This window comes from Strix uralensis, chromosome 4 (genome assembly GCF_047716275.1).
Source record: "Strix uralensis isolate ZFMK-TIS-50842 chromosome 4, bStrUra1, whole genome shotgun sequence".
NCBI classification, from domain to species: domain Eukaryota; kingdom Metazoa; phylum Chordata; class Aves; order Strigiformes; family Strigidae; genus Strix; species Strix uralensis.
The window spans coordinates 50,724,550-50,744,457 of NC_133975.1; the positions used below are offsets into that span (position 1 = coordinate 50,724,550).

Here is a 19,908-nt window from a genome sequence, read left to right on the forward strand (position 1 = left end):
AGAGTAGAGAGGGAGAATCCTCTCCCTTGACCTGCTGGCCACACTTCATTTTATGCAGCCCAGGACAGGACCGGCTTTCTGGTCTGTGAGTGCACATTGCTGGCTCATGTCGAGTTTTTCATCCACCAGTACCAAGTCCTTCTCCACAGGACTTTCAGGAAAGACTGACCTAGAGTGTAGCATTTCTTACTCAATCCTACAACTAACAATGAATTTTAAGGCCACCACAAATCCCAAATCTTAAAAAATATTATTTGTATATTTTAAAATCTTTCACAAAGTAGAACAAGTATTTGTGTGCCAATACATTTCATAAAAGTGATGCTGTCTGTAACCTTGGTTTATGCGAAATACAGAGAGGGGTAAAGGAATGTGATTTGTTTGCTACTGATGACACAAAAGCAACTGGCTGGTGAAATATAGACTGCAGGAAGCCAATGGTGAGCTGAACAAGTGCATACTGGTGTTCTGGCCTCTTAAATGTTTGCAAAGCTTGGGCCTGACAAAGGGGATGTTGTAATTATCTTGCAAAGTTCTTTTTGGAGTTTTGAATTGAAAGAAGGCTGCAAAGCAGCAGCTATCTAGATTCAGGTGTCAGGGAACTCTTGCCAAGCTCCCTTGGTGCTGGATCAAGGTCCATGGCTTCAGAGTCATGTCATGAACAAGAACTGAGCTGGGTACATTGAAGTGAATCTTCATTTACTGCTCCAGCAGTCATGGGGACTGACTTCATGCCTACCTCCCCATCACTGGCAGAAAGGTACTTAGTAGCACTAGACCAGAGCCTAACTTCTGAATTCCTGTTTTCCGATTTTCTGTGCTCCCAGCGTTAGTCCTGGTCAGCGCTTCTTCAGCATGTCACATGGTGCTATGCAAACACTTCCCAAAGCCCTTTCCCTACCAAACAACTAAAGCAGATCTGTTTGCCAGGATGAGGCTGGCTGGCATTAACCATATTCACTTCCTTTAATGGGAATTCCTTATCGCTCTCCCTGTTCTCTGACCTGTGGCTGCTGCCCCACCAGCACTGGGAGCCCTAGTACCTAGTGTACTGGGAATTCTCCTGAAAATGTTGCTGTTATTTTTCCTGTCGATGGAATCTCCTTTGTGCTCACAGATTAAAGTTAAGTGAACTGTAGACCTCTTGGTGACACTTATTTGGGCTTTATGACTTAAATGGTTTATCCGTAATTGGTGTTTATATCCTCCCTAGGTACCAGTAAGCCAGAAGCACTTTGGTCTCATCTTCCTGCTGCTTTGCAAATCCAGAACAAAATCCTTACTTAAATGCTTCTGCTTATTCCCGTGCAGTTCAGATCTGCTCATTCCACAGAGGGCCTTACGGGGCCGTTTTGGTCCCTGACATCCTCGGATTTCTCTTTCTTACCCTCAGCACTGACAGCCGACGGTGCTGCCCTTGCTGCCCCCAGCTTCCCGTTCCATCCCTCCGCACTTTGTTATTTCCGATGCAGACGGAGCCGTTCCCCTCCTGCCTCTCTCTGCCATTTGCTGTAGGTGGCTTTTGAGTGACTGCCTTGCTCTGGAGAACAGGCTCAACGTCAAAGCTGCTTTCCTCCCTGAAATGAGTGAAAAATGGCCTTTCGCCTTAGCTAATAAACTTTCAAAGAACTGCCGGACTTCCTTTAGGCTCCTGCATCAGCTTGCTCTCCCGCCAGCCTCGCTCTATCATTTTCTAGCTTTGGACCGAAACGAAACCACGCAGCTGCTCGGCTCGCTTGCCGGGGGGCGGAGGTGGGGAGCATCCGGCCAAGCGCTGGCTTGCCAGGCCCGGTAACTCATCCGCCTCGGGCGCGACCATTGCTGCCAAGCCGGGCGCCGAGGCCGAGGCGGGCTGCCCCGCCTCCCGCAGCGGCACCGGCGGGCTCCGGAGGGGAACGGGGCCGGGACGGGCTCTTACCCGGGGCCCGGCCGGCCCGGCACCGGTAGCCGCGGCGGGGATTCGGTTCCCGGGCAGGGCCGGCCCCGCCCAGGGCCCCGCCCAGGGCCCCGCCCCGTCCCGCGGCGGCCCCCAGGGGGCAGGCGCGAGCCACCGCCCCGCCGTGGGGCGGGTCTCGGTGAGGCCGCGGCCCCCACCCGCCCCGCCCCGCCCCGCCCCGCCGCGCCGGAGGCGTCACGTCCGGGCGCCGCGCGTTGGGATTGGCCGGGTGCGGGCGGAAGTGTGGGCGGGGGCTACCGCCGTTGCCGCAGTGACGGGAGCCGAGAGGGGGGTGGCGGGGGGGCGGAGGAAGGCGAAGATGGCGGCTCCGCCGCCGCGTCGCTCCCAGCACCACCATCACCATCACCCGCCGCCACCGCCCGGGCCGGCCTCGCCGCCGGCCGCCACCTCGCCGCCGCGCAGCCCCAGCCTGGCACCGGCCGACCTCGCCCCCGCCGCGCAGCGCCACAGCCTGGCCGGCCCCGAAGGCGAAGCTCCCCCCGACGCGGAGCGGCCTCCGGCCCCGGAGTGCTCGGAGGGTGCGGGCGCCGCCGCCCCGGGCCCGCCGCTGGGCTCGGGCAGCAGCTCCAGCAGTTCCTCCTCGTCTTCCTCCTCGTCTGCATCGTCGTCGGTCGCGTCGAGCCCGGCGGCGGAGAGTCCCGAGGCGGCGGGCCCGGGCGCGGCGAGTGGGGCCTTCCGCGAGCTGCTGGAGGCCTGCCGCAATGGGGACGTGACGCGCGTGAAGCGCCTGGTGGACACGAGCAACGTGAACGCCAAGGACATGGCGGGCCGCAAGTCCACGCCGCTCCACTTCGCCGCCGGTGGGTACCGGGACCGGGGAGGGGCTGGGCCGGCCTCCCGTTGCCGGCGCGGGCAGTGACAGCGAGTGCGTCGGGCCAGAGAGGGTGCAGCTCCCGGCCTGGCTCTCCAGGAGTAGTCTCCCTGGCTTCGGGGAGTGGACTTCCAGCTTCTCGGTGGGTCGGGAGAGCTCAAGCCTAAGCCGAGGGGAGGAGACGGCTGTTAAATCTTCTTTTTTTTTCCTCCTCCTCGTAAAATGGATGAAACAAGTGGGAGAGGAGATACTGGAGGTGTAAGGGAGACTGATCTCTAAAAGTATGGACGTTTCTCTCTGACGCACAGACTGCTGCAAACTTGCGCACGTTTGCTTAGGAAGCGAGAAACTGGACTTCAGGACAGAGTTGGCTTGAAGTTAAGGGTTTCATGTGTGTTGTAGTAGCTCTAGAAAGTCAGCGACCCCTGTGACGCAATGTAGACTTGAGAGGAATCAAAGTTGATGCCTTGTACTTTGTAACTTTTTTTCTTTTATGTGGGCATAACTGCTGATTGATCTCTGTGTCTCTTGTGGTCTGAGCGGGCTGCGGAAAGAGGTGAAGTGGAACAACGGAACTTGATAGAAGTAGCAGACGTGTCCAGGAGAGAATATGCCTTACAATGCAGAAAAGAGATGTCATTGTGATCAGAAATAATGTCATAAAAGCAGTTAACAGTGAGGTGCGAGAGTTTATGTTCACTGGAAGTAAACATTTATCTCTAGCAAGTGTAGCTACTATAGGTTAGTGTAGTCCATAAAGAGAACATTTTGTACAGGGCATGGTCTTCAGTGGGGGCACAGGGCACTTGAAGTTCATGATACAAGTAAAATGAGGAAGATGTTTTAAATCATCAGCACAGTTGCTAGGTCTGTGGTCAGGCTGAGGGCTTTCTGATGTGTGCCACAGTGTTACGGGGCTGGACCTTATGTAGTAAGGGGCATAGATCTTTTCTGAACTTTAAATGGTGCACTAGTACACAGGAATTAAGATAGTTAACAAGACTGTATTGAATGGTCAGTATTTAAACCCTGGCATAGGGCCCTAAAGCACTATGTTAAAATGGATAATAAAAATGAACGTTTTATGGCACAGTGTTGCCTGGAACTCTGAATAGTGGTGTTCAATTTATGCATCAGATGAGACTCTGAGATTGTATGGATTTGTTTTCAGTTTCAAAGTATAAGTGGCATTTCACGATGCCCCTAAGGGAACTTTTGGTCCCGAGCAGTTTCTTTTTCATTCTCTGATCCCTGAGCTCTACTAGTAAGGCATGACCTTATACAAGTGGCATGTAAAACACAGTGAACTTCTGGGATATGGAGATAGACTTAATATTAGTGAGCCCTGGAACATAATGCTGGTATAACTGCACGTGTGCACATGACGTTTTTAATGTTTCGGAAGGCTTATCTTGAGTCTGCTCTGTTTGTTTTGGATTCAGACTTTAGACCTTGCTGCTTCCCCTTAAACTTTGAGATCTCAAGTTGTAACTTCAGTGCTAGTACAAATTGTAGTGCTGAAGCTGCAGTGGTAACTTCTACTTTGATTATAGAAAAAATGGACAAAACTTACTTAAGGGGATAAGGCCGTGAAAGTTGATGGTGTCAGTAAGATGTTACTCTAAAAGCAATGGCAAGTGCTTCCTTGCAACATGAGGAAAACAGCAGATGAAGTTCTCATACCTAACAGATTCCTGTATCTGTTTTTCTAGATTTAAAGACTCTCCTTAGCTACCATCCATATTTTATCTCAAATTACTGCAGTATGTCTGGTCCAAATGGATTTGACATGTAATAGCATTAGGCAGATTTCTTATTACAGAGATCTTGGAGTCCTGTATTTTAGAAAGTCCTGTAAGCATGTTGTTTGAATACCACTGATCTTAGGCAGTACATATCTGACAGTGATGCAGTGTGTTGATTTGACCTCCCTTCTCCTTTGTGGACAAAAGGAGAAATAAAACTTGTTTGCTTATGAGCATAGGAGTCTGCTGTGTATATGAAGCTGTGTTATGGGTAACAGCTTGTGTTTTATGAGCCCTACCTGAAGTGTGAATTGTATGGCCTTCACTAGGGGAACAGGAGTTGGAGAGTGCAATATACAATGTTTTAAACTGCTTCTTTCAAACCTCTTGAAGCTAAACTCTTAAATAACAAGAGAGAGTTCCACTTCTGATCTTGTGATTTGTGGTAATTCTAATTTCTTCTTCATTTCCCAATTTCGGGGGTAGCTGTGTTCGGGGTTTTTTTTTTTTTTTTTTTGTTCCTTGGTACTGGACTTCTCCCTAGCTCAGTCTGGTTTTCTCAGATGTCCTTTTTGGCAGCAATGCCAGACAGTTAAGTTACTTTTACTGTAATAGGGAAGGACAATTTCCCTAGTTCTGGTTTCTTGTAAAAAGCACTAAGTTCAGGTTTCCTGAAGCTTTGTGAGGTTTATAGTTTCAAAATCAGCTTTATTTCCTTTCTCATGGCAGAAGGAAGATAAGAGGGGTGACTTCTGAGAGCATTCAGAATCCTTAGCACATGCATAAGCTGGGGATAAGGTGAGAACTGAAATCTCTGTAATCAATTATTTAAAAAGCTGAGGACAGATTTAAATCTTTCTAGAAGTTGGAGTCATCTGTCCATTATCCACTTCCAGATAAAATGTGCACAGGCACATCAAGTTGAAGTAACAGTGTTACTCCGATTTTCTTTCTCTGGCATACCTGAATTGTCAATTGATCTGAATGAAGGGGAATTAGTTCTTCGACTCTGTGTTGAAATGTTAGCTACTACGGTGAATAAATCTGACCTGCTTTGGTTAGCTACTAGTAAGGCAGAAATTAATATTGAGTCCATATTGGGGTGGTAGAGACCTCTCTTGCAAGGAGGAAGAGGTTGAACAAAGGGTCATTTTTCCTTTCATCCTCTGACTGGACTGTTCTACTAGGTAGAGCCTCTCTGGAAATTCTGAATGTCTTTCAGGATGTGTGGTGTTCAGCTCTTCCTTTGCAAGTGGTTTGAGAGATTCTTCTGTAGAGGTACACATGCTTGGAAAGAGGAAAACTCAGTAGTGTCTCAACTGCAGTGTGGATTGCAGGATATTTGGGTCTCTGGTACCAGTGCAGCTGTCAGATATTGTCCAGCAGTACCCAAGAATCAGAGTAAGAAGCAAATTCTAAAGACTTTAAAATACAAAAAAGAAATTAAGTGGAGGTATTAATGTATTCATAGCTTTTGCATTCAGTTTTTTTGATGAAAACTAGCTTGCTTATAACTAAAAAAAAAATTCAAAAGCAGCTGTGCTAGGCATGAACAAAGATATGTTTAGCTCAAGGTCTTACCTGTATTGGTGGCCAAAAGCAGATGTCTAGGGAAGAGTTACACACTTGCCCTCTTCATATGATACTTGTCTGAGTACTCTTCCTGCAGTTTCTAGCTCAGCAACTATTTGAGCAAGACCCAGTTTCTACATGTTAGTAGAAGCTCATCCTGTGGTAAGGAGTTCACTAGATAATTGGACTGTTAATGTGTATTAGAAATAACTTGCTTCCCCTTGTATTTTCTACCCCCTTCATGGGAATATCCTGTGTTCTGCTTAATGGTTCTCCAAACTGCATTGAATGAGATAAACTATTCCGCTCCCTTGCCTTTCCACAGCACTCCTTCTTTAATCTAAAGATGTGTTACCTCTTTTCCTTGAGAAAGATCTTAACTGTCATTGTTGATTTCACCACATTATTAACACCTTTACTGTATTATATGCCCCTCACTAGTTGAAGGATTTTGTTATACCTGGGCTGTCTGTTCTTTTAAACTGGCTTGATAATCCTGCATTTGGTGGTGATCATGTCACATAGTTGACAAAATACCTTTTTAACCAGCATAACCAAATGAGTTGGTTGTTCTGTGTGTATGTGAGAGGTGTGGAGTTGGGATCACAAGGTGAAGTGCTCTTGGTGGTATCAGCCCAAATTCGGGCTTGGAGAAACCTGATTTAAGGTGACTTGTTAGAGCATCAGTGATATTCTTTGTTTTCTTTCTGCTTGGGTCTATAGTAATGGCAAAAAGCTGTTTGGGGAAAGTAGTTTTCTATAAGCATGCTTTTGATATCACTAGTAATAACTAGGTTTTGGAAGTCAAATCTTTTTATGAAGGCTAACATATATAACTGTTATTTGGAAAATTTCTGCAGTACACAACTTTAATCCTGAAGGCAAAGGGATCTCACTTGAGTTGGAAAATAGTGGTCAGATTTTAGGAGAACTGGTCAAGTTGATTTTCCAGCTACCAAGCTGTTAATCATAAAAATGCCAAGCTGCTTCAACATGTGAGATACACAACTGAGCAGGCAGAACTAATATAACGAGCTACTGAGTGTTCCTTGAGAGACAGGGAATGGGAAGAAGTAGTTGGTAACTTATTACACACTCCACTCTGTGCAGAGACACCTGACTTGACCACTCCACCTGTGGTGCAGTGTACAACAAGTTATCTTAAATTGCCCTGGAAAGCCTTGCTTGAGATACCATTCTTAAACTACTCTGACCCATCTTATTGCAGTTGTCTGATATATCCTTGCCATAGAGGAGATGTCTGACCTCCCTCAAACAGTTGTTTGTAAAGCTGAGTCACTGATTAATTCTGCCTTGTGCAACTTAAAGCAGTGGTAATAACATTTTTCAGCTGGATTCTTATGGATAGAATGAAGAGTGCAGACTGTGTAGTCAAATAGGAAACATCCTGGCAGCCTTATAGGCTCAGAGCCTGCAAAATGCAGACATTTTCATGTAAAAAGATGATAAATTATTTGCCTTAACTTTGGAATTCTTTCTTTCATGTTTTTGTAGCACTGGTAGTATATGAACTCTGTTAGTGTCACAAGTGTATTACTTCCTAGGAAGTTGCAGCTTGCCTTCTTTGTGACTGGTAACTTGTTCTCCTGAATAGTCTTGCAATACCTTGTGCAATGTATTGTATCTCCTTCCCATTTAAAATCATTTGAAGGAATTTACAGGAGGATGTAAATGCAAAATCTCAGACCTTCAGTGATACTGAATCAGGTGCCCCTTTTTCTCAGCTTGAAGGCTCTTCAGTTTACTTAGTGAAATCATTCAGTTTAATTGTGTTCTGCCTAGTGAAGTGAGAGAAGTGCTGGTGGCTTTTGGAAGACCTGTCTTGGGGAAAAATCTGGTCCCAGAATGTGCACTACTGAAGCAGAGATGTACAATGACTTAGCTGGAACTTCTTCCAGCCTTTGCTTACAGTTTAAGACCATTCTCAAAGGGTTGCATGTCTCTAAGATGTGTGCTTCTCCACTTCAAGGGCTTGTATTCTCATATGAGGTATGTTTAGTGCTCTAACAAGTGGGATTACATTTAATAAGAGCATATTTCCTGCTTTGCCTAAGATCACAATAATACCTGCAGGTGTGCTTAACCCGTAATTATACACTTTTGTAAAATTTAAATCCTTTTGGAGTCAATGTGTTCTTAAGAGCAAGCAGGTGAAAAGACAAGGAAAAAGACGTAGTGAGAGTTAGAAGTTTTCCATGTGATAAGTTAAACCCTGCACATAACAGCAGCTTTGCAGAGGTTGGAATTGGCGTTTGGAGGAGCTCATGCTATGTTGTGATTAAGTGACATTAATTGGGCAGCAGGTGAAACAGTATAGCTGTACTTAAACTGATCAAACTGACTACTTGATGTACTCACTGGGGAAAGCATTCTTCCAATTCTAGTGGGAAGTCCATATATTTGGATGTTTTTTCACCAAACGTTCTGAAAATGAGTCTTGAAATTGGGCTGTGAATTTTGTGGCTTCTGGGAGTATTAGTAATTAAGTATCTAAACTGTTACCATGTGAAAGCTTGTGACTAACTGAACGAAGATGTAACATGGAAGCCCTATCTGGAGCATGTAACAGAGATACCAACTGATGCTCCTGTTGCTTTCCTTGCATTGCTTCTCTCGTCAGTCAGTCAACCTGCTCACTGTGTTGCCTCTTGTTCCTTAGGTTCAATGATGTAAGAAGAGATGGGACAGGACAAGCTTATGGACTGGTAGCAGGATGTGAAGGGGGAGTAGGACAGGTGGTCTTGGCAGTAGTAGTAAGCATTTGGTGGTGTGTCTGTGTGCTCTCTTGTCTGATGGCATTTAAAAGTTATTTAGCTTAATTTTCAAGCTGCCAGTTTACTACCTAAGGCCTTTTCTTCTCACTTTCAGTCTAAAGTGGCAGGTATAAATTGGAAAAAGGCAAGATACAGCATTGGTAAAGAACTAGTTAAGTGGTGTTTTCTCTGAATTGTCTGCCTGTCTCTTTATTTATGTAAAGCTATCATAGATATGTCCATCTCCTGGCTTTCACCAAGCCTTACTCTTAAGTTATTTCTGAGAGATGTCTGGAGAAATGCAGAGCCTGTTAGTCATGGAATTTTTGCCTTTTCTTTGGTTTCAACTCATGAGTGTTTCACCCTTAAATTTCAGATGTTCTCTTGCTACTGCCTTTTTATAATGGGATTACCACTTCGTTTCTCTCCTGGACAGTATGTTTTCTGAGGTACTGCGACTTGCGTGAAACTTGTAAATTGTGTAAAGAAGCTAAAATGAGAGCAAAGCTTGTGCGTTTTACCTATGCGAAATAGCCCAAGCTAATAAGAGACCCTGCCATGAATGTGCTTTGGAAGCTGGCAGGTGAATCTTATCAAAACAAGCTTGCGTGCTGGGCCTTTAAATGTGACTCTCCTCCACAGCTACCCTGGGTTTGGATGTTTTCTGTAGGAACCTTCTATTTGATTGTCTTTTGGGATCTTTGATAACAGGCCCTTTCTCAGGAACTCTTCTTTAGACTTTGTAAATTAAAGCTGCACTGAAAATACACAAGAACAGGATTTTTAAAGTCATCTTACGTGACATCACATCAGTTTCTTCAGTTTAAACTAAATTGTATGTGCTTCCTCTGTCTCAAATGGCTTAGCATGTGTCTGTTGTTTTCTACAAAAGGTGACCCTGACACTGCAGGAGTTTCAGTAATTACAACTGCTTTGTCAGATTGGGTCATGACGTCATTTTAAAGACTTTCTGGCACTTTGTCAATTCAAGTTCTTACAGGTTTGCCTGTGGTGGTGGGGGAAGCTATTCCCCTAATTAGTTACTTTTTCTCTGGAAGACTGGTGGTCTGGTGGGATAAAATCACAGTGACCTTTACTGTGCTTTTTGAGGACTGTACAGAAGAGCTAATTTACTAAAAACTGTAAAGTGTTTATTGCTGGCATTTCTAAAGATACCTTTATCAATGACCCCATGTCCAGCAATACCTTGAAGAATTATGTGTGCAGTCCTGAAAAATCACAACACTGAACAATTTGAAAAGGAATCTGGCTCTTCAGGCACGATCAGGTTGTTTTTGTAGAGAGACAAGAAGTACATGTAAAGCAAACACTCATGCAGTTTCAGCGTTGTTTTTAGTAGTTCTGTGTATAAAAACTAAAGACTAATAAAATCTGTTGATTTACTGTGTAGTTGAAAGTATCCTTTTCTAATTCTTGTCTTGCTCAATTTTCCTTTGCCAGTCAAATGAACAATATAAATGTGGGAACCTTGAGGGCTCTCTTATTTGTATTTATGCCTCAGGCTTGTTAGCTTTGCTATGGGACCAGATACCCTTTGTTTGCTGTTGTGCTCAGTTAAGCAGTCATTTTCTATTTGAAGACTTACAGGTGATGTTCCTTGACTGTTTTATAACAGAAAACAACCAAAACAAAATCAGTTTTCATGCTAGAAGCTGCAGTGATTTACAGTAGCAGTGGCCTTGCTGCCAGTTCAGTTAAGAAGAATGTGTCTTCTGGTAGCAGTTCTGTCGTCATAAATAAGTATCACTTTCAATAATACCAGTTTTGATTCACGCACTTCCATTTCTGTAGTGTAATTTCTAATGTGAAGTATCGGTATATAATGTACCAGAAATCTTTGACTCATCTGCAGTGATGGACTAAAATTGGATTGCCGAGTGGGGTGCCAGTCTGGTTGTGGGCCCCTCCCTGCAGCTGGTATGGCTCAGCAGCTTGTGGAGCAGCTGCTGAACCGCTGTTTAGCCCCATGTATTAAAGAGAGAACCCGCTTTGGTATCTGTTCACTGTTGCAAACTTGTAATTTGTAGCAGTCCAGCATCTGTGCTACAAGCAGCTGAGGGCCCTGTACTGTGGGGATGGGGGAATCCTTACAGCTATCCAAAAGTAACCAGGCTGTACTTGTTAACTGGAGCCTTTGAGCTACGTTACCATACAGGATTAACCAAGGTGTGAACTGGTACAGTCTCTACTAGATGTGAGCATCCGTGTGAGCGTATCCATGATGTCATCCCCAGACTGTTCTTCCACCTGCTTACTTGTGTCTTGTAGAATACTTCTTTCAGCAGAAATAAAGATACTGCCAAACTGTCATCAAAACTGTCAAACCACGGTGAGCCCCCGTAAAGGGGCTTTTTGGTTTGGCCTTTCCTGCCTTAACCATAGCATTAGCTTCTAGAAAACTTCTGTCCTTCGAAAGGGTGTTGAAGGACTCTGGGCTTCACTAAGATGACACTAAATTCCTGCGGAATAGCTAGCCTGCAGCTTGACTGAAAGCTGCATGTCGAGTTATAACATTAGCCTTAACTGGATAAGCTAGTGTGGATGCAAAGCTGCTAGATCTGGCTTAGAGATCTCACTGTATGGACTGGGGGGAAAAGCATGTTAATTCTGCACCAGAAGTCTGCACAGCTATAACAAGTGCACTACTCTGGCAAAAAGGGGGCTTAATGCATTGAAATGGAGGTCCTCATCCCGGGACTGCACCTTTGGGGTTAAACGTTCCGACTTAAGAAGCCTTCATGCATGAGGTGTGGCCTGCCACAGAGGGTGCTGACTTTTGAGAACCATTTCTGTCACTGTTTCAGCAGCATTTTGCTACAGCTGAGTTAGGTCACCCAGGGAGAATTGGCAGCTTCTTTGTTGCTTCCCTTGAGCTTTTTATTTGTCTTCTAGAAGGGAAGTACTATGTCTTTAGTTATATTTTTGAGCTGTGGAGTTAATACAATCTATTAAGCTGCCAGTTAGCAGCACCGTGATGAAAATTCACTTGCTGCAGCTTTTAATTCAGTTGTTTAATAAACTTAGTTCATATATGTGGAATTCTTCATACTTAAGCTGGTTGGTAATCCATGACTACCAGAAGACACAATAACTCTTAAAGTGACAGTGTTTTAAAATCTCCAGTGATGCTGCTTTTAGCCCTGGAGTTTATAAGAAATGCAATCTGACCTTTGAGATAGAATCTAGTACAAAAATGAACACTTGTGTTTTAGTTCAAACTGTCCCTCTTGAGCCTTATATTTGTTCCTGTCCTCTTAAGGCAGTGGTCTCCAAAGTGGAGCGTGCAAAATATTTCATTGGGGTTCAGGGAGAAAATACATTTTGTAGTGTTAATAAATATAATCAACATTTAAAAACAGTGTTTATTTCATCTTTATCTCAGCCTTTTAAAATTTCTATTTTTGTGTATGTTTATAATTACATAATAGTGCAGTAGTGCATGTATATGATTTGTAAATATATATTGGGGGTGCATGCTCAAATTTTTTTTATTGATAGGAGTGTGCAATCAAAAGAGTTTAGAGACTGCTGTTCTAAGGCATTTGGGGCAAGAGGAAGCGCATTTTGGCACTAGAACCTTTTCAGGCTTATCATGGACAACAAGCTAAAGGTGTCAGGGCCTGGCATGCTGATGCAGGACTTTGAAGTGTATTAGTTTAATGGTGTTGGCTTTATGGTGATGTTTTCCCTGGCCACAACAGAGGTTGCATTCCTAGGCTGAGACCTTCCTGAGGCATTATTTCCCAGCTGAGGTCTTGGTTCTACTTATCTGTAACTTCTTAGTCTGTCAGTTGGAGGTAGTCAGACTGTCAAAGAGCAAGAATGTAGATGAGCTAAGGTTGAGATAAGGTTGTTCTGCTTGAGCACTGACAGTGGCCTTCAGTGTTTATTAATATGAGGTCTTCTCCAAGATGAAGACCTATATCAAGAGATAGTAAGATGCTCATTTAGGTACGTACAGATTATACTAAATTTTTAAAATCCATCCAAATCTTGAAAAAGAAACACAAGCCTATTGTAGAACAACTTCATGAGATAGTGGCAGCCAGCCTGGCTAATTATAATACAGCACTGTTCACCTGTCATGAGTGTCAGTGATCTTCCAGCTGTTGTTTCAGCAGGTGAATATAGTCTCACTTTATAGTGAAATGAACCAAAAAGTAGAAGAGGGACATGAATAATATTGTTTGATGTTTGTACACTGGACTAAGAGTGAACAGTTTTAAATATTAAATCATGTTATTTTACAGACAAATGATCAGAAATATGTTCTCTTACAGGTTTTGGAAGGAAGGATGTTGTAGAGCACTTGCTACAGACAGGAGCCAATGTTCATGCTCGTGACGATGGAGGGCTGATACCCCTTCACAACGCCTGCTCTTTTGGTCATGCTGAAGTGGTTAGTCTGCTACTGTGTCAAGGGGCAGACCCAAATGCTAGAGACAATTGGAACTACACTCCTTTGCATGAGGCTGCTATCAAGGGGAAGATAGATGTGTGTATTGGTAAGTGTCTCGCTGCTTATATTGAAGCTTTACCAGATACATGTTTTGTGCAGTTGTAATTGTTAGCTGGACTTGAGATGAAAGATACTGCTTGTCCTTAAAAAGCTAACTTTTCTTAAACTAGCAGGTAGGTATAGTGATAGTCATTTAAGACTAGGTTTTTCATGGTGCATAATACAAACTTTGAACTTGCATCTGAAAAACCTGGTGAGGTTGGGTAAAGTCTCCTTATCTGTTAAATGACAGTATTCAAAACCTGAATATGGAAGTTTGTCTTGGTCGCTCTCAAGAAAACTAGTTTTACTAAGTAAAGTTTTTGCTTTTTGGGCTGCTCTATATGTTGTCTTAGTGGTTAGAAAGATGGTTAACCTTTCATTCTATACAGTATGGGGAAACATCCCATTAGTCCTTTGGAGCTTTCCGATACAAGTTACAGGACACCATTGTTCACAGTGGTTATATATCTTCAGTGTGTGTGCTGTAGCCTGGAGCCAAAGCAATTTCAAATAAAATGGAACACTTTAATCATTTTAAATGTGTCTAGAGCATATAAAGAGCTTTTCAGTCAGGATGTCTTTAACTTTTATGGTTTTTCTCAGTGTACTTAGTATTACTTTTTCTCTAAATGGGAACTTCTATTTTTATTTTTAGGTTTTACACTTGGATTAGTTCCTTGAACTTATTTATCAATTCTGGTTCTTCTCACATCTTCTAACTTGAATAAATGGTCTGCTCAACATTGTGTTTTTTATCAAATGTGGAAAGGAAAGCTTGATTTTTAGGAATTGCAGTTAAGATTATGAACATAAGATTTGTTCTGTATGTTATCCAGATAACAATTTTCAGAATTTCAGATAATGTCTACTTGCTTAAAGACTTACTACATAAAATCGTTGCAGAGAAAGCTGAAGAACTTATAGGACAAGTTCTTGCATTGGCTTTATTGCAATACTTATGTCATTACTTAAAAAAACACCAAAAATTGAGGGAAAGAAAATTGGAAGAAGCACCAAAATACAATTTTTTAGTCTATTTCTTCTTTTTACAAAGGATGTGATGGACTTCATTACTTTCATCTCTGTGTGCAAAGTAAAACATATGGAGAATATTCTACAGAAGTTACTGAGTATAGTTATTTATGTGTCAGTACTGCGGGAGGAGATCCATTGATATAGTAGGTCCCAATAACAGTCTGTTGTGACAATGGTGAATGGAAAAGTAAGCTTAATACCAGTCAGTAACTGGAGTTTTGTATGTGACTTAAAGATAGTACTTACATTGGTCTGTTCAGTGCTGGAGTCTGCCTGACTTTGGGAACTGCTGACTGAAAATACAAATTAAATGGGGGAAGGTTGACAGTAAGAGGCTGAGAAGAAAAGTGACCTGTAAAGGAGGACGGGATTTGTTTGCTTTGGAAAAGATTTGTGTTGCTCAGTCTTTTAAAACCTTGTTATAAAGCAGGACGGGGTGCAACAGCACACCTTTGTGTTCATAGGTGATAGGATGAAAGATGGTTGCAACAGAAGATTTTAGGATTTGGGGGGGGCAGCATGGGTAGTGTCACTTTGAGTGGTTTGTCTAAAGACTCTCTTTGGAGGAGACTAGGCGGGTCAGATCAAGGTGGCAGATTATGTGGTACATCACTTTTGATGTACAATGCTGGCAGTAATTTGAGATTATTTAGATCTAATTTCCATAATTAACTAAATTTATGATACCTTTAAAGGTATACTCTAATTCAGCAAGACGTTATGGGCTTGGTGAAAGGAAGTACAGAATCAAATTTATGGCTTGTATTACACAGAAATTCATTCTGTGTTCCATGCATAGATTAGATTGGTAACTCCAAATGTTAGATGTTAGACTGAGGTGATGATCCATATATATAAAATATTCAGCACATGGTACCAATCAAATCTGAAAGCTGCTCTTCTGTCCTCTGCAGTTGTCTTGTTCCTTGGAAGCACCAAGCAGGACTGCAGGACCAGATGCAGTTCTCCTTACAAACCTACTTGCAGGCAGACTGGAGTCTGGGAATTTTTAGAAAAATTATTTTATTTTCTTTTAAACAAGTAAGCATGATGTTGTTGTGCTCAGTTTAGGTATGGATATCCACCACATATGTCATACTTGTCAGATATTGATCTGTCAATGTGAGAGTTATTACTGAAGGCAGTGTCACCAGTCACTAGATTTAATATGTACCGTAGTATGATGCTTCTTTGGGATTTAGTTGATCCCATAAAACTGCTAGGACATGGGTGTAGACAAAGGAGTCTATTCTTTCTTGTTTGCAGTGAGTTTGTTTGCAATTTATATCTAGTGGGCAAGCATGTTTTGCTGTCTTTGGCAAGTTCCTGTTTCTTTTAAATGGTTTTATGTATAAGTTTCATATTAAGGTCTTCAGCTTTTCTCTCAAAGTCTTTTGAAGGAACACATTATACACAGGGATAATGGAACAGGGGTTGCTTAGGGCACGAATTCTGACTAGGAATACTTGAATAGCTTTCTGGAATATGTTGTACAGTACTGCTATTTACACCTTAACTTTTTTTATGTGACGCAGCACATATGATGGAAGAAATTGGCCTGTTAAAAAAAAAAATCACATTCTTAGAGTGTTCCTTTTTTAAACAATCAAGGCATGATTTTTAAAAAGCATTAATTGAAGAACAGTCTCTGGAAATCCTGGCATAACCTAGAATTTATTGCTGAACTTAGATATCTGTCTGAAAAGCAATAGACTGTGTAGGAGTTAGTCATCTAGCCTCATTTTTGGCTACCTATTCTTGGCATCTTCTTCCAAATGATGTAATGGGAGAGAATTTTACAATTTATCTTCCTTCTTCCCTTCTGTGCCACCCCAGGCTGCATCTTTTCTTTATCATGTCTAGCATAGAATGTTGTACTTTTGGCTGTTTACAGGTCAAAAAGGGACAAAATGATAATTGAACAGTGTGTGGAGATGCAGCACATTAATGAATAATAATTTTTTTGGAGGAAAACTCAAGGCATTGAAGCAGAGTAGGAAGACCAGGAAAAGCTAGGTAGTGATTGCACTACAACTATAGAACGCTCTTGTGTCTAGCACTAGGCTTGGAATGGAGTGTGCATATTTATGCTAAAAGTATTAGGAGTGCTCAGCTGTACAGCCAAGTTTAGACTAATAAGTACAAGCCCTGCCACTGGGAAGCTTACATGGAAATAAGTGTGCATGAACTGATGAAAACTCATCAGGCTATGCACAGCATAGGTGTAAGACAGCAAATGACCGGATAGGATTTCTTGTTCTTCTGTTTTACTGGTTGCATATTACAATCGTAGGACAGTGTATGAACTTAAAGGGAGATAATGCAAATATGCTAAGTTTGGGAGGAATATGGAGTGTGGCTCTTTTAGGTGGCAGTTGCTTTTGTGTCCTCGGTCTGGAAGTGTAGTAGATCTTGGAGGATGGTAAGCAGTGCTCAGCTGCTTTGCTGACCGTCTCTTACAATATATTTACTCACTGCGGATTTGTTTAGTTGCTAAGTAACTTAATCCATTTGAAAGTGTTGTTTGCTGTATGTAATCATTTTTTGATCTAAATGTATTGAAGCAGCAAAACCAATTGTTAGATAGTGTTCTCCAGTATTTATGGCTTCTAGGATTGCTTTATCTGTCAGGAAGATGCATTTTCAGAGTCTGTGGACTGCTTCTAGAGCTAATGAAAAGTGGTTTTGTTCCTCAGAGCCGCATTTGCTCATGGAATAATGAATGAATGGTGAACTCTGCAAAACATGTTTGGAGGAATGCTGCAACATCAGGGTAGTGACTGTTCTGCAGGTTGGGCTGGGGATAAAGGATGATCTACTTATTCATCTGAATGTCTGTACTGTGGTCAGACTAGAGATCCATGTAGCTCACTTTTCTCCAAGAATGACATGTAGCAGATGCTCAGAGACTATGAATGGCATGAGCGTATCCTTATTTCTCATGGCAATCCACAATTTAGGAACTTGATAAAGCAGAGGCTGCATCTGGACTCTGTTGCATAGCCATTGGTATACAAAATTCTTGAAAGATAGATCTAATCACTTAAATGCTGCTCTGCTTTTGGCTTTGAAGGTGTTCTGTGGCAAGAGAATTTTACAACTTAATAGTCTTGCAGGAAGAAAACAACCTTTCCTTTTCTTTAAAACATTATTCTTGATTACTTTTATTGCAAGCCATTCAGGACTTCCACGAGAAATAGTGAACAGTTATTTCTATTTGCATTCTTCATATTCTTTATAATTTTATACGCCTCTATCTCTTCTTCCCTCAAATGTGTCTCTTCCAGGCTGAAAAACTTAGTCTTCTGTTCTGTTATCCTGCTGAATGTTATGGTATTTTTGCCTTTTATTTTAAAGGTGAGGGGTTGGTATGGACGATACAGACAACAAAACTGGGCGTAGTAGATTTATAGGGTATTTTAATGTTCTTTCTGTTCTGGTTTTCTGGTTGCTGAGCACTGAAGGGGAGTAGCTCCAAGGTATTTCCTGAGTGGTAACAGCTCCTTTAAAACTATGTGTTTGTGCAACACACAGGTTTTCTGTTAAAAAAAATAGGCTAAAAATAACCTTATAGAAGCTGTGCCTGTGCAGTCTGTCCAGGCTTGCTTTGCCCACAGCTGTGTTTGTTTCTACAGAGGCTGTATTTGTTCCTGCAGAGATTTTTATTTTTCTTCAGGTGGTTCTCCAGTTACCTGTTGTGAGAACTATAGAACTGCTAGCCTAAAAGTGATCTCAGGTGTCATACACCTGCTTAGTTTTTAAGGGCATCCTTCACAAGTATGCAAACCATGAGCGTCTTCTATGGTGATACCATGATTTATGGATTTGAACATACAGTATACTTTAGTAATTTTAGGGAAATAAAAAAATTCTAGCTACTCAAAAGCTCCCTTCAACAGTGTACAAAACTGTAAGAGTTTTTTAAAATTACTTTTAGTCCATGCAGTGTTAAGGATCCGTCAGGAATTACTTAATTTACACTGTTTTCGTCCCTTGAGATTTTAGAGTGCTCAGAGCATTTGACTTCCAAGTAGAACTATATTGCTCTAAAAGTTAGAGCTGTGTCTGATTTTACTACCTGAAAAATTAAAATAAATCACAGGAAGTGCTATCAAAGAGCAAACCTGTGCAGTAGCCAGTTCTTTTTGGAGGTGGGGAGTGTGATGGGGTGAGGTGAGGGGGAGAAGCTTTAGCATCTTAACTGAAAAATGATTACAATGACTATAGATTTAGCTGCTGGATTGACAGAAGCCTGTAAGAAGACTAGTAGCCTCTTAAGTATTAGAGGGGGATATTGGCAGTTGAGGTACATTGGGAGCTGGTTATGCACGTTGTTGGAGAGATGTACTGAATTCCCAAAGACTTTCTTGGAGAACTGGTGTTCTAGAAGGAAACTTAGATACAAAGAAGCATCCCAGGAATCTGATGTTCAGAGGCTGGAAATGACTGGAAAATGCTCTCAAGTGAGTACTTCCACATACTTTGTGTAAAATGTTTAATTATTGCTGCTGTTTATGTCAGAAGATTCTTGAATATTGTTAATATTCCTGCTTTGACTTTTGAACTACAGAATTAGTAGCACTGCTGCTACTGACTACTCATAGTGTGCAGTGGGAAGACAGTGACTTGTATTTGAACTTTTTTAAGCTGCAGGGCAGTCTAAAGAACTTTAGCCTGTTCTTGTGTACCAGAAGTGTGAGTTTTGTTCCATTAGGAGGACATGAATTAATCCCTACAGTGGGGGAGCTATCCTGTCTGTTGGTTGTAGTTAACATTGACATACAGAGGAAAGGTACCTTGTGATTTGGTATGCTTAAGGCCAGTCAGTCCTGGTTAACAGCATCTATCTGATATCTGTCCACAAAATAAAACTCCTGGCTGCTATTAATAATATTTACTACTCAGACACTGATAAAAGCCAAATCTCTTGTTGTGGAGGAAGGCTTATCAGACTATTCAGGTTATGAATTCTTTTGGTCTGTTTCTTCTCATGAGTGATATAGCATGTGTGTGAAACCCTGCTGCTCTGAGTAGCAAATGGTTTTAAATCCTGTGCATGCACAGTGGCTCAAAGACCTAATATGCTTAAGTCTACTCATGCTGTTTCTTCATGGGGTCTTTCTCAAATGAACCTTGCACGACAGCAACCATAGGATAAAACTTCCATGTTTTAGATTGAGTGGAAGAATGCTTTTGCTTTCTCACTGGAGTTCTTGTTCATGATTTTAAATTTTTTATGTCCTCTAACCACTTGTTTAAGCTATGTCAACTTCTAATTGTTAATATTCATCACAGGAATGAGAGCTGCTTGGGCTGAATCTTACCCTATTTCCCACTGTATAAGCCTGTGGTTCAGAATTCCCTTTTTGAAAGGGACCTAAGAATAAGGCCTTCTTCTCTGTGAGCTGGTGGGGGTGGAGGAACCCATGATTGAAATCATACATTGGTAATTGGAGGCATTGTAATATTGTTGTCATGGTAACAATGGACTG

At 42.2% G+C, this 19,908-nt stretch overlaps 1 protein-coding gene across 2 annotated transcripts in view; it reads left to right on the forward strand.

Moving 5' to 3' along the window:
• The first annotated feature begins 2,244 nt into the window (after positions 1-2,244).
• Positions 2,245-19,908, forward strand: part of TNKS (tankyrase) — a 152,628-nt gene continuing 134,964 nt past the window's right edge. For both annotated transcript variants that reach the window (XR_012628741.1, XM_074866696.1), the window contains exons 1-2: positions 2,245-2,757; positions 13,161-13,385. Coding sequence is in view for 1 of the 2 variants with exons in the window: in XM_074866696.1 (XP_074722797.1) it covers positions 2,256-2,757; positions 13,161-13,385 (727 nt within the window). In the remaining variant the exon portion in view is untranslated. The remainder of the gene's footprint in view (positions 2,758-13,160; positions 13,386-19,908) is intronic.